General features: G+C 46.6%; 1 protein-coding gene across 1 annotated transcript in view; it reads left to right on the forward strand.

The window, feature by feature from the left end:
* The window catches only part of LOC138582224 (ankyrin and armadillo repeat-containing protein-like), a 551,079-nt gene that overhangs the window by 469,130 nt on the left and 67,074 nt on the right, over nt 1-14,875 (forward strand). Inside the window, exons 7-8 of the mRNA XM_069653327.1 lie at nt 7,284-7,440; nt 12,194-12,341. Coding sequence (XP_069509428.1) covers nt 7,284-7,440; nt 12,194-12,341 — 305 coding nt within the window. The remainder of the gene's footprint in view (nt 1-7,283; nt 7,441-12,193; nt 12,342-14,875) is intronic.

The raw sequence follows: 14,875 nt of genomic DNA on the forward strand, positions 1-14,875 counted from the left end.
GCACTGTGGGGCACCTGCCAGCAGGCCCCCACCCATGTCCAACTCATGTCCCCTTGCACCCCCACCCCCCAGCACTGTGGGGCACCTGCCAGCAGGCCCCCACCCATGTCCAACTCATGTCCCCCACCACCCCCACCCCCCAGCACTGTGGGGCACCTGCCAGCAGGCCCCCACCCATGTCCAACTCATGTCCCCCACCACCCCCACCCCCCAGCACTGTGGGGCACCTGCCAGCAGGCCCCCACCCATGTCCCATCCATGCCCCCCTGCACCTGGGTCCCAACAATCCCCAATCATGTCTGTAATGGCCATCCTCCCCTGCCAAAAGGCCCAACCAACTATCACATCCACCCACATATCAAAGGCAATTACATGTTACACACCCAATGTAAATAATGCAAATGAACACATGTCTGTCACACACAATGGCTGCAAGTGAATGTTAAACCACCCAACATGACATGCATGAAAGTAATGAGATGATACGACACATTGAAGGATGAAAATAAAAATGTATTGTAAATCAACTAGAATGGAAATGAAATGAGAAAAACCACAAAGCAAAACAACAAAAATAAGATGAATGTCCATGAAAAAAATCCAAAAAATCAAAAAATCCATAGAAGAACTATTTACAAGACAATCCCGGGTCCATGAGCCCAACCAAATGAAACCTAACTATGTCAACTAACTAAAAACTGAACTATATACAAAAAAGTGGCGCATTGTCCAATCGCAACCAAATAAAAAAATAACAATTTAAAGGAAACCTACCACTAACTATATAACTATATACAAAGGCAGCGGGCTAGTCCGACGGCTCACTGGTTGTTGTCATGGGCCAGGGCATCATCGAACTCCCGTTCAATGGCTTGGAGGCGGGCATGTTCCCTGGCCCCGAGGTCCCGCAGGGATAATGCAGTGTCCAGCTCCAACTCCCTGCGAAGACCCTCGAGGCACTCAGCCCGCCTCAGCGCCCTCCGCATGGAGTCCTCCGCCCTGACCATTGTGAGCCGTTCCTCCTCTGCCCGCTGCCGCTCCGCACCTATCTGCTGGCACAAACGCTCCCACACAGAAGCCACTCCCATTCCAGGGTTCTCCTGCCCTCCGGCCGATGCCTGCACCCCTGATGTAGATGGCCCCGAGCCATGATGCCTCCCACGTTGAGCCTGCTGCTGCCTCCGACGCAACTGCCTGTGCCAGCACGACGGCATCCAGGCTGATGGAAACCACCGACGCCGTTGTGCACGTGCCCTGCTCGATGATGCCGTCACATCCTCCATCTGCTGGGGTCCAGTTGCCGGTGTGTCCACCCCTGCTGGACCTCTGACTCCCGACTGTGGCAGGGATGGGATCCCCACCGAGCTGGCTGCATTGGTCAGGGCAGGTCCACAGGGGGCCCTGGTGGCATCTGGGCCGGAAGACGGCAAGGAGAACGACTGGCGTATAGTCTCCACAGAGGAGGAGAGGGCCGCCAGATTGGCCGACACATGCAGGAAACCCCCGAACATGGACGATCCCAATTGGGCCACGTCGGCACGGTGCTCTTCGTGATGACGTGCGTGCTCCTCCTGGGAAGCACGCACGGCATCACAAATCACAGCCGTGCGCATCGCGACCCCAATCAGGACCTTCTCCATACGGCCAGGGGTCCCCTCGTCCGCAGGTGGAGGGGAGTCAGATGACATGGACATCCCCTCTACCTGCGGACGGGCCTGGGACGGGGCATCCCTGCTGGTGCATGGTGGTGCACCCACAGGGTCAGGGACAGTGACATGCACAGGCCCCTCCACGGTGACCTGTGCTGCCTCCTGCCCCTGCCCCTGGACTGCACCACTTGCACCAGCAGGGATGCCCCCACCAGGCCCCATGTGCGCCTCAGTGGCGGCCTCCTCCTCCTCTGTGGAAACCACCAACCTGGATGGCTCCTCACCGTCTTCCGCCGTAGCAGGCCCCTGTGGGGGCTCACCCACCCCTTCAGCTGCAGCCGTGGGGGCATCCCCGCCACCTTGCTCCACAGCGCCGTCTCCGCCCTCTTCTTCACTAGCCGCTGCGTAGAGGGAGACATAGAACACAAGCATCAGGGTACTGTACACTGGTCCCCTAGACAGGAAGCAATAGCAGATGAGTGCCACTGTCAAAGTACACTTCCATCATGTCCCCCCACAACACATGTGTCAGTCCAGGCAAAACACACACAGTCATGGTGCATGCCATGGACATTTCCATACATGTCCAATGGACTCTCGAAACATACAATGTCATGCTACTCACATGCATCATGGGTCATGCCTATCACATGCACACACTTCACCTCAGTCACATCCATCTGGCCCCGTACACCCCAATCACAGTGGATACAAGGATGACTAGGCTGCATCAGTGAATCTGTACATTGTCACAGACATGTGTCATGCATCCATGGCATTCACAAGTCACAGACACGCAGGTCAGGCACACAGACATGGATACCATATATGTACCTGGCATCAGCACCCATCCCTCACCCCCACCCATGTCCAGGAACAGAGACTGCCATGCTCTCATGTGTACAATCTGCATAGGGCTCCCCATGTCGCATTTGAACACATGCAACGACCGTGCGGTTCACACATTGCTGATCGCACATGCATTACCATGATGTCCCTGCACACATACATGTGTACATGGCCTATGTCACACATACAGGCAAGTATCAGACAACCAGCACACTGCAACATGCCCTGTCTCACACAGCAATGCTTGGCCACTTACCGCTCAACTCCAGACGGGTCTCCCTCTCAAGGACCTGGGCGTGGAGCACTGGGTGTACGCGTTCCAGGACCCTCATCTGGATGGAACTCATGCGGCCCCGGCCCCCCTCCACGAGGCGCCGGGCCTTTATGAGGGTCCTGGACCTCAAGTCTTCCCAGCGCTTCTTGACCTTCTGGATGGTGCGGGTTGCCCTCCGCGTTGATGGCAACCACACAGTCGGCCCAGATCCTCTCCCGTCCTTCCTTGTTGGCGCGGGACGATCCGAAGAGGACATCATACTGCCCCAGGACTTGCTCCACCAGGACACCAACTTCGGTGGCAGTGAAGCTGGTGCCCCTCTCCCCCTCTGGCCGGGGGTTGCCACTGGTGCCAGATGTGGATGTGCCCGACATGGCAACCCCAGGGGCAGGAGTGGGTGGGCAACTGGGTCCTGGGGCTGGGCTGTGGAGCGATGTTATCCGGGTCGGGAGTCTTCTGTTCCAGCAGGGGTGGACACAGCAACTGGACACCTGCAGATGGCTGATGTGCAGGGACCAAATGGCAGGGCACGGTGGCAGCAGGCAGGCAGGCAGCAGCAGATGGCACGTGGGAGGCTGCTCGGGGCACTGGGGGGCAGTAATTCGGCCTTCTGGGCAGGAGCGTGGTCTTCCGTGTGTTTTCGCGTGGCCAGCTTGATACGGAGTGATTTGGAACGTACGCGATTTCATTGGACCAAAGGCCCTTACAGCGTAAGCGCGTCTGTGACGTTTTGCGCACGGGCGTTGCCCTGGCAGGGCTTGGAGATCCCGCGTGCCTTTATGTTCTGTACGTGCTTTTCGTGCGGTGCGTGTGTTTTCCATCCGTTGGGGTTCACATGCTATTACTTCACAGCGGGTGTTGGCTACGCGTTCTTCTACACGCAAGGCAGACGGTGAGTGGTACCCCGCTCCCCCAGGCCCGATCGCGTGAAAAAGTTCAGGCGAACCCCTGAAATACACGTAGCCCGCTCCCCCAGGCCCGATCGCGTGAGAAACTTCACGCGAACCCCTGAAATACACGTAGCCCGCTCTCCCAGGCCCGATCGCGTGAAAAAGTTCTCGCGAACCCCTGAAATACACGTAGCCCGCTCCCCCAGGCCCGATCGCGTGAAAAAGTTCACGCGAACCCCTGAAATACACGTAGCCCGCTCCCCCAGGCCCGATCGCGTGAAAAAGTTCACGCGAACCCCTGATATACACGTAGCCCGCTCCCCCAGGCCCGATCGCGTGAAAAAGTTCACGCGAACCCCTGAAATACACGTAGCCCGCTCCCCCAGGCCCGATCGTGTGAAAAAGTTCACGCGAACCCCTGATATACACGTAGCCCGCGCCCCCAGGCCCGATCGCGTGAAAAAGTTCACGCGAACCCCTGAAATACACGTAGCCCGCTCCCCCAGGCCCGATCGCGTGAAAAAGTTCACGCGAACCCCTGGAATACACGTAGCCCGCTCCCCCAGGCCCGATCGCGTGAAAAAGTTCACGCGAACCCCTGAAATACACATAGCCCGCTCCCCCAGGCCCGATCGTGTGAAAAACTTCACGCGAACCCCCGATATATACGTAGCCCGCTCCCCCAGGCCAGATCGCGTGTGTGACTTCCCGAGAAACCCCGGAATACAGGTACCCCGCTCAATCGCGTTTGTGACTTCCCACGCAACCCCGAAATACACGTGCCCCGCTCGCACGATTGCTGTATGTTGCCACTTTTGTAATGCGCAGGGACGCTACCGCCTGCCTTCGTGTGGCGGACGTGTTTCGGCTTGTGCGTGTCTTTCGCTCTGCGTGGCTTTGCCCTATTCGATTCCATGAATACGTGTGGTTCGGGTGCGTGTGGGCGTTCCGTCTGCTTCCCTGCAGTACATCCCCAGTTACGCCCTTGTTTTCGCGAGTTGTTCCCCATTCCGCGCGTTACGCCCCGTGTTCCGCCCACTTTCTGGTGTAGGGGCAGAGGTTGTGCGCTTTTACTGTGCGCGTTGCGCACGTCTTTCGGGATGTTGCAGTGACGTGTGCGCCATGCACGGGTTTGGCGCACATCCTGAGGTAAACACGCGCAGGGACTTCCATGAATCGCACGCGTGCGCGTGCGCCTGTTTTTTTCCGCTTGCGCCTGCTTGCGCCTGCTTGCGCCTGCTTGCACGATGATTTTCGGCGCACGTTTGTTCCATGAATCGGCCCCTTAATGCGATGCCTCCCACTCACACGGATGTGCTCATCTCAAGAGAAATATTCTTAAGGAAAATACATGTAGCATTCCAAATAGTCCCTAAGTACAGTCCTCACACTGATGCAAATGAACATGCTAGGAGCTTGGAATTATCAGACCCAGCTTCAAAGGGTTGAAATGTACTTAGAGTGTCACCATTTCACGTCAGCTAGGTAATAAAGTCCACCATATACCAGTTAACTGAAGTTGACAGTGAGGCCTCTAAGAGTTGTTTATGATGCTAGCATGAGGTTTCATAATTCAAGGAAATGAAATACATTTGAATTAGCAACTGAAAGCCATCTAAAATTATTTTTGGCATAACTGCACAAGCATATAACTCTGAATCAAAAGAAAAAGTGCCCTGAAACGAAGAGGGTCCGCTTTCCCATGTGAGGCCAAATTCAACATATTATTGATTAATAATTGAAAGAATTACACATATTAATAATTTCATCAGAAATAATTGCACACAGTCATGAAGCATATCCCTCTGTGAGAACCATGTGAATACAGAAAACAGTACTTCATAGATGTGTCATTTTTCTATGACGAGTAATTATGATATTGAGCTCAAAATGGTCTGGAATGTACAACCGCCACCCTGTCACCTTTTCAGAAATATAACCAACCTATCAAAACTAAAGGGTGTATTCTACCTGTTAAGTTAACCAAGGAGAATATTCCACCAATTAAAATGTCATTTGTTGGATGACACATTGTGGGAATTTTTGACATCTTTATAAGCAGAAACACATAGAGAATAGAAAGGAACTGGGAATTTGATAAGGGGAACTCCTTGTTCCAAATAGATGAGTGCTGATCTTGCAGAATATCTGATGTTGAAAGTGGCCTTATCCATGAGGAAGCTTGAAGAAGATTTACCTGCCTTCGTAGAGGAGGGAGAAAGAGACTGTAACAGGGGCCAGCTCACTCAGAATCATCTGGAAACCTTTGAGGGTCCTTGCTGGTATAGTTCACAGGTATAGTCAACATCTAAGACTGTGAACAGATGCATGTTCTTCCCAGCCTGACATAGCATGTATAAATCAACCCCTGTGGCTGCCATAGATTTTTTAAAGGATGGCTTGTGATAAGAGGGAGTTTACTATTTCTATTTCCATAGAAAAGATGCACTTCCAAATGAAAAGTCAAATTTCACCAATAATCTCATGTTAAAGTGAGAAGACCCCTTATTAGTTACACCGAAATCATGCAGTAGAATTGTGGTAAAATTGTTGTTTCTTCAGAAAGACCACATTTTGTGTGGCTACATATTGTAGATAACTGTGATGACTCCCCAGCATAAGGTTAGATGACCACCTTTCAAAGAATGTATCTGAATAAAACACATTCTTTATTCCTAATAAAGCCTGTTTCTTGTCGCAGAATTATGAGGTGGGATTGTATATTACCGGGTGTTAAATCCGAGATGCCCACTTAGTGAAGAACAATTATAACACAGAGAATGTCTTGACAGGCATCACATACAAACATGGCCCCAGTTTAACCTCCAACTAAAGATAATTAGTAATGGTCTAAATAAGAGAACATGAGGGCAGAATGTGCTTGTTTATGGCATGGGTCGAACAATGAGATTGTTCACCGGAGATAATACAAGCCACCAGAATGTCAGTTCTAAAAAGTGATTGACGACTTGTGGGCCATCAAGTCTCTTCCAAGTAATATCAACCAGTCACTGCAGTTTAAAATGTTTTGCCACTGACATTCTTTCAAAGATGTGTCCAGTTAATTGCTGTATTTCTCCTTAGATGCAGACACGTAATTTCATCCTTTTCAGCAAATTTTCTACAAAGCCAGGACAGTCTTTGATCATGCAAGGCCTCAATTTGGGTTATAGTCCTCGCTTCAAACACTTTTTTAAACATGTTTATATAAATGTTACTATGTTACTCCTACGACCTTCCATGCTCCTGTTCTGAACTAATCTAATTCCATCCTTTGTTTGACTGACATGTAATGAAAAAGGGTATGTGGGTAGCAATACTTTTTGTTTTGGAACCCAATATAAAGAAACAAACTGGTTTTCCAGTGAGCTATCTTTGTGCTGAGGCTGTGACGAATTGGGACTATCTCATGCTGTATGTCCCACTAATGTGTCTGTTGATAAAGTATCTGAACTAACATGTCTTGCCTGACCAAACATGATAAATAGCCCCCTTTCACAATGCCTTGAGCTCTGTAACGTAGCATGGGGCTAGGACTCTCATAATCAACCTATACTGTGATTGGTGTGATGTATAAATGATCCCTTTTTGTGATTAACAAATGGAGTCTCTTCTTTTCAGTCTATTGTCCTGGCTAGAATAATTCCAGACCAGGAGTCAGCAAATACATCAGCTACCGGAATCAAAATTCTAGTGGATGCCTTGGAACATTCCTCTTCAGCCAAAACAGTGGCTTTGGCTGCTGACTGTGTGGCACGGCTAGCGCACACTCGAGCAGGTCGGAAATGTGATGTTATGTAATGTAAAGTGGTTTGTATAGCACAACATTTGCCATTTTGACTGTCCCTTCCCAGTACCCGCCAGGTTGGTAATGTTGCAGTTACAATATGATGTGTGATTGGCTATGTCAATTGCTAATGCAAAGCTTGTGTCCGGCAACATTGGACTGTTCCCACTATAATGCTGAGTGGCTTGCAGTTCGAATATATTCAGATCTTCGTGGTTTGTCCGTGGGTAAATTACCCACGACGGAAATGCTTGCATTCGGAAATGTATGCAATACAAAATGTTCCATTACAAATCAACACCAAAACCATACTAACTTACATCCCCACCCACACCAACTCCCACACGCACAACACACACCCATCCACACCCCCAACATACCCCCACCACCCTACTTACCTTTTCTTCCGATGCACTGTGTCCCTGCGGCGCTGGTTCCCTTTCACTTCCGTGATCAAGAACTGGTGCCGCAGTGTCCTTTTTTTTTTTTTCGGGCAACTCTTAGTTTGAACTTTTTGTGGTATGTGTTTTAGGTGGGATCGGTAAATTAATCACAGTAATTTTGTCCTATTCCATATATTCGATGTGTTAGAGGACAGTGGAAGAGAGCCCCTGGTCAATTGATTACAATTTGAGGGTCCCGAGTCCAACCCCACCATACCATAGGCATTCCAGGGGCCAAATTGAATAGTATAGCCTAAATAGCCATTAAAACACATCACAAGGCTTAACCTGGCATAGTAAGACATGACACAGGAAAAGAGACATGCCAAAGCATTAAGTGGCACAGCCGAAACTAAAAACGTCCTTGCAGGACTGCAGGCCCAACCTAAAGGCTTCAGTCAAAAATGCAGGCAGTCAATGGCCAGATGCTATTTGTCCTAGCTCTCATTATACTATTGAATGTATGCAGGAGGTTCTTCACTGAGGGGAGAACGAGATGCAGAGCAGGAAAGATGAAAGGCTGTTTTCAGGTGGCACCCTTCACCCATGTGAATACCTCGACCAAGATATCCACAGCAGAGAACCATGGCCAGGCCCTACTTAGAGGTGCAAACGTCATGACGTTTTTTTGCAAGGAAACGTACATGAATGTGGTCTTGTTTCTTGTGATGATAAATGCAAACACACACACACAGTGGCTTGATTAAGCCTTGCACATGGAAAGAGAGTGCTACGAGAATTTAGCACTAGACTTCTCTGTAGCTAGTATTTTGTTACAGTAAGCTGTGTTTTCGTAAAAATAACTGATGATTTTTCTAACAAACAAATTCCAGTAATAACGTGTTAATCCAATGTGTTCCCCCAAGACGTTACAATTAAACGAGTGCTAATGGCGCTTCAGTACAGCACTTGCACTTAGAGCCCCATTGATACTTGGGCAGCGTCAAATAATGTTATCCATTGGATTTCATGGGGGTTGGCTATTGCCACACATGGGAATTACTACTTGTGATAATGGTTTTGTGTTGAGTACATGCTATTGCTGCCAACTTTTTACTGCACTGACAAACTCTAAATGAGGATCTTAGACTCAATTGTACAAAAATGTACCGCCATACTCAATTTCTCTAAGCAATGACTTCTCCAGACCTAACACTGTTACTGTATATAATTCTATTTAAAACCTTGCATTTTAACCTGACCGCTCAAGTGTACCTTTATCTATACACCTGCCTCTAAATATCTTTCCACAATACAGTTACTATCACAGCAGCTCATTTCATAAATATTCAACAATTTGCCATAATTGACATTACTTGCCATCAATTGTGATGTCATTGCTTACGCTACATCTGAGTCTGCACAATAGGAATAAGCAAGTTTATAGTGGATGTGTTTCTGTCCCTATGGTCTATTAAGAGAGACACTCTTCAGGTCCTGCTAATAGAGGACTTCTATCAATGTGAAGGGTTCCTTCACAATACTTAGCCTGTGTATCAGAGAAAAATAGTGACCTGTACAAATATATGCAGTCATAGCTGCGCTCTAGCACCTGAAGTGTCTTTGTGCTAGATGGAATTACCAATAAAATGTCTCAGACCAAATAACCGTGCAGACTCAAAGAAGATGATAAAATACTGCTTTTATCTCAATGAAGGAAAGCAGGGTTAATTGTCATTCATCAAATTGATTCATGCAGGATCACACTGTGTTCTTGGTTATACTTAGTTTATATAATGCTAGATGCGTCATCCATGACATAATCCTACGCGGCATATTACAAAAACCTATATTGGGGTGGGATTGGATTAGAGGATCATGTCTACATATAGAATACATGAGTAATAGTTTCATATTGGCGGTCCCTTTTATGTAGGGCACACCCTGAGCTACTTCTAAATACGTGTAATACTGATTACAGCAAAGAATATGGCAGCGGAATAATACTTGCAACATTGTAGGTAAAAGTGCATGGCAGGATTTTCTGATTGGTTGGGAACCCGAATCCAACCTTGGACATTCAGCTTGCCAGCAGCACGCACATAGAAATGAAACCCTGGCTCTTGAAGATACGTCACCTCTCCCCTTGTTTTCCCAATTAGTCTACCCTGTCTCATCGGTAGGCCTCATGCCTTTGTCCTCTGTTTGAAGATTGACCTTGCCAGTCTGCACTGTCCTGTAACATTCAAGGGCGTGTAGCCACACAATTATCTTAGTTTCAAGCCTAATGAATAGCCTTTGTTTGCGGGTTCTTCATCACGTGTTAAGAGACCACGAGTTTGACCATTTCAACAGTGTATTTAACACTATTTGATTCATTATACTGGGTGCAGTTGCTTCTCTTCACCTTTAGAGACTTGCTCACTCTGGGCCTCATCACGAGTTGGGCGGTAACTCCGGCGCTAATAGCGCTGGCGTTATTAGCCCTACCGCCAAACCCACCGGAGCTATTAGCGCCGGATCATGGGTTTGGCGAAACAAGAAATCCCCATTCCCCATTGAGCCCATTCAGGAATTCCCCATTACCCATTGGGCTCAATGGGGAAATGTTGCGCTTTTACTACCGGCAGATTTCCCGCCGGCAGTAAACGTGGCGAAAATCGGCAAATTTACGGCGGATTTTCCCCCAGCTCAGAGCTGGGGGGAAATCAGCTGAAGCCATGATTTGGCAGACCCTTAAATGCGGCGGTAACAGCGCTACCGCCACATTTAAGGGCTACCGCCAAACTCGTGATGAGGCCCTCTATCCCATAGAAACTTTATACTCTTTTAATTGTCCAATACTTGGCATCTGTAAATGTTCTTGTTCATTCTAATCTTGAGAAGTATTTCCTTCGCACATGGTCTGCTCGTTAGACTCCCTTCATACTTTGCCTTCATCTCTCGAAATAGCATCCTTGTCTCAGGCCAATGTACTGCTTTATTTTTCAACGGAAAAACAGCCTATTCGCTGTCTCTTCACTTCATGATCCTGGGCTTATATTTTTAGGTAGCTGGGTTAATTGACGTAAGCCGTTGTCCATCTTCTTATAATGGTCATCCTAAACGTTGAATATATACCTCTTATAAGCAAGCTTCTATGTATTCTTTCTGCTTTGCGTTGCAGTGTATTTACAGTTATTGATCAGTGAGTCATTTCATTCTTCTTTGTGTTCATGATTACTGTATCATTAGGAACATTTTTCTCTTAGAGTTTTAGTTATATCCTCATCTTCAAGTATTTTCATATTGTTTCAGCATAGGTTCTTATATCTTCTTTATGACATTCTTTTGCTGCCATCAGACTTTGTCTTAACTTACATCTATTTTGTTCATGGCTGCATTTCAACAACTCAGCAAAGAAGGACATCCTTCATGTTAGCTTTCCTCCACTATGTCAGCTTGCGGTTACACTCTAAATGGTTGCCTGAGTTCATATCGTCTCTCATATGCTCGACGTGGTACAGGAATATTGCAAGGATTCATGCACAAATTCCCAATTGTGGCCCTTTGTCTGGCATTCCAATATGATGATGCTAAGGGTGCTGACATCAGTTAGGTGTCCAGCTGCTTCTCTGCATAGCTTGCGAAGGAGAATTCTCTGGCTAATTAATTATTTTGTTTTCTAAATTGTAACAAAAGCATCCTAGTTCAAAGCTTTTATACCAAATGGATTTTAGTCCCTACACAGAACATATTTCGCTGTCAATGATCAGAAATGAAAAATATCTGCCAAACAAATGAGAACCAAATAGTCATTCGTAATTTAACTTAGTCAGTTAGAAGGGATATCCATTTTCCCTATTTGGTCAATTCATGAGTGAAACCCCACTGGTTTTGGAGTGCTTTTACACACATCTCTTTGTTATTTTCTAGAGTTGGGAGAGGGTCAAAAATTGGCATGCTGCATGTGATCTGAGCAGGTACTGACTAGAGGAGAGAGCAACAATACACATTTGCAAGCGTCAAATGAACCTGGCCAGTAGCTGTCCCTAGCATTTCAGAACTGAAAACACATGCTGGCTTCCATGTAGTAGGTAGTGGAATTAAACCAGGGCTGAAGGTGGGGTGGGACGAAGATGAGACATTGACGGCAGTATGCAGGGTGAGGAGGAATACGCTAAAGGATTTATGCCTATGTTTAAAGAAAAGTATTTGCACATTCATAAGGGAACCTTTACAATATTGGTCAGCGCCAGCGCTATATCCTCACTTCAGTAGTATCTGCAGTCCATAGAGGCACAACACAATAAGAAATGTGTGCATTGCATCTACTGTAGGAAGTAAAAATGTCATGATCTTTGATGTCCCTGTCTATGCAGGAATTCCTGATGCTCTGGTGTCCATAGATGTCATCCCAATATTGTGCCAGCTCCTGTCCAGCTCCTCCATCCAGGTGCAGGGTTGCGCAGCTATTGCCCTTAGATACCTGAGCTTCAATCCACAGGCGGAACGGCAGCTGCTGAAAAGGTAAGCCATGCTACTCCTACTCTCAAGTGACACTTGCAAGAAAATCTCTCAATCATCCAGCCACATTCACTGTTATGTTAACCACATTTGTTAAGCGCACATTCGCGGAAGCATCTTGGCGCTGAAGGAGGTAGTCCAGAATTCAGGAGACTGAATGACATAACTATTAGAACAGATATGTTTTCAGTGCACGTCGAAAGGCAAGCCGATTTGTTGTGGCGCGAAGGGCCAGAGGAAGACAATTCCAAAGTTTTGCTGCTGATACTGAAAAGGAGCGGCCACCTACCATCTCTAGTGATAGTGGGGGATCGGGAGAAGACATGCATCCTTAGAGCGCAGCACCCGAGATGGTAAGTAAGGCTGGAATTTTTCCTGCAGGTACTCTGCTCCTATGCCATAAAAGGCACAGTGAACTATAACCAACAACTTAAACTGTACACGTTGAAAAACAGGGAGCCAATGAAGTGACCGGATAATTGGTGTTATATGAGAGCCATAGAGAGTGCCTGTTCAAATTCGGGCTGCAAATTTCTGAAGAAGGTGTAAGCGGTGAAGAAGGTACAGGAGCTGGGCTATGAATAGAGAATTACAGTAATCCATACAACTAATCAAGGAGGCCGTTACCACAGGCCTAAGCCGAGCTTCGAGAAATGGCAGGACTCTGCGTAGGACTCTGAAAAAACCAAGCCTTACCTGGGCACAGGTAGACAAGGAGGAGGAGAATATGAACCCCAGGTTCTTTACCTCAGGCACAGGGGTGGGACAGGGACCTAGTTCAGCAGGCCAAAAAGCAGAGGACCAGGCAAGAGTAGAGACAGAAGAAACAGAGTTGAGACCATGGGGAGGGTACACCACCAGGACCTCTGTCTTGTCCCAGTTTAAAAAAAAAAAAATGTTATTGGTTTAACTGAACTTAATCAGCTTTACAATATTTACACAACATAATATACACTCACAAAATACAAATCATCATAAAACATTAATAAAAGAAAAAATATAAAATCTAGATAAAACAGTCAATTGAGTATACATCGGAATTCAAATCTGTCTCAATTCCGTTCCTCATGTAACTTTAACTAATTTAAAAAAGCTATCGCAGCAGTTCTGAACGTTACAATGTGTCCTCCGTACACCATCCACCACATTGTTTCCGCTGAAAGGTTTACATAATTCTGTAAAATGTTTAAAAAGTGCTGTTCACGTTTCAGACTTAATGAAACACATTCTGAAATCAAGTGGCATATGGTCTCTGGTTGATTAACTTCTTTACAAAACCACAAAAATTATCTGCAGGTGGTATCATTCCACATTTCGCTAGGAGATTCTTGGTTGGCCAAAGATTAGATCTTAGTCTCATGAATTCTGCTCTGTGTTTAGGAGAGGGTGACTTCTGGAGATCTAATTCCAGCTTGCTGGCTTTTTTATGTAGAAATAGTTTTTTGGGAAAATATCGGTATGTGAGGCATTTACCTCGTGTTATCTGCCAATCAATTTGAAATAATTTAGTCTTGGCCCTGACTGGATTTGTTAGAAGATCCTCCAGAGATACACCAGCATAAGCAAGAGAATGTATAACTAACTCTCGCCACTTACATTTAAAATAATAGTTTGTTCCAAAAACAAAGTCCGCCAAAACATTTATCAATTTCCCTGAATTTGAGGCAAGTATACATTTTTGAAAGAGGGCAGTAACCTGCCATGTGTAATTTACATGCAATGTCATCAATCGTAGTTCCATCCTAATCCACGCTACAGGCATGGACATCGTTAGGCTCAGAGCTTGTTTCCAAAACCTGCCTTCCAGGCGATTCCAAATATTGCTGAAAATAACCTGTTTGGTATCGGAAGCATGTAGTAACACAAGCAAATCCTTTTGCAAAACGTAGGTCAACACTGATTTGATGGAAAATGTCCCATATTTGGCTTGAATTATGGAAGCTTGGGACATCATTGCATTTAGTTTGTTATTCATAGCGATTATATGATTGGTATTATTTGCCCCTGAATTGACCACTCCAAGATATTGAGGAACAAGTTCCAAATCCACCAAATGAATATGCCATTTCCACAAATGCTTATTCTGACCTTTTTTAAGTTCGATTGAAAGAGTTACACACCATCACCGTCGTTTTGTTCAAATTAATTGTTAAAAAGTTTTTCTTTACATATAAATTGAGTGCGTCTAAGAGGTTCTGTAGCCCTCTCTGGGTTTTTGAAATCAGCACAAGGTCGTCTGCATATAGCAGAGCAGGCACAGCTTTCCCTACCAGTTTCGGGGCATCTGCAGCAACACCTTCAAATTCCTCACCAATGTCTGATATAAAAAAGTTAAATAGGACAGCTGCTAATATGCAGCCCTGCTTTGCCCACGAAATGACTTAATAACTGAGGAGAGTGTTACTTTGGAGTTAAGTCTCACTTGCAGATTGGTGTTAGAGTGGAAAGCTTCAATGAGGTTGATTAAGTACAAAGGGCAGTCTTCTTTGCATAGTTTTGAGATCAGCAGGGCATGAGAGACTGAATCAAAAGTAGCC

The sequence above is a fragment of the Ambystoma mexicanum genome, chromosome 1p, assembly GCF_040938575.1.
Source record: "Ambystoma mexicanum isolate Mex_15411 chromosome 1p, UKY_AmexF1_1, whole genome shotgun sequence".
Classification (NCBI taxonomy): Eukaryota; Metazoa; Chordata; class Amphibia; order Caudata; family Ambystomatidae; genus Ambystoma; species Ambystoma mexicanum.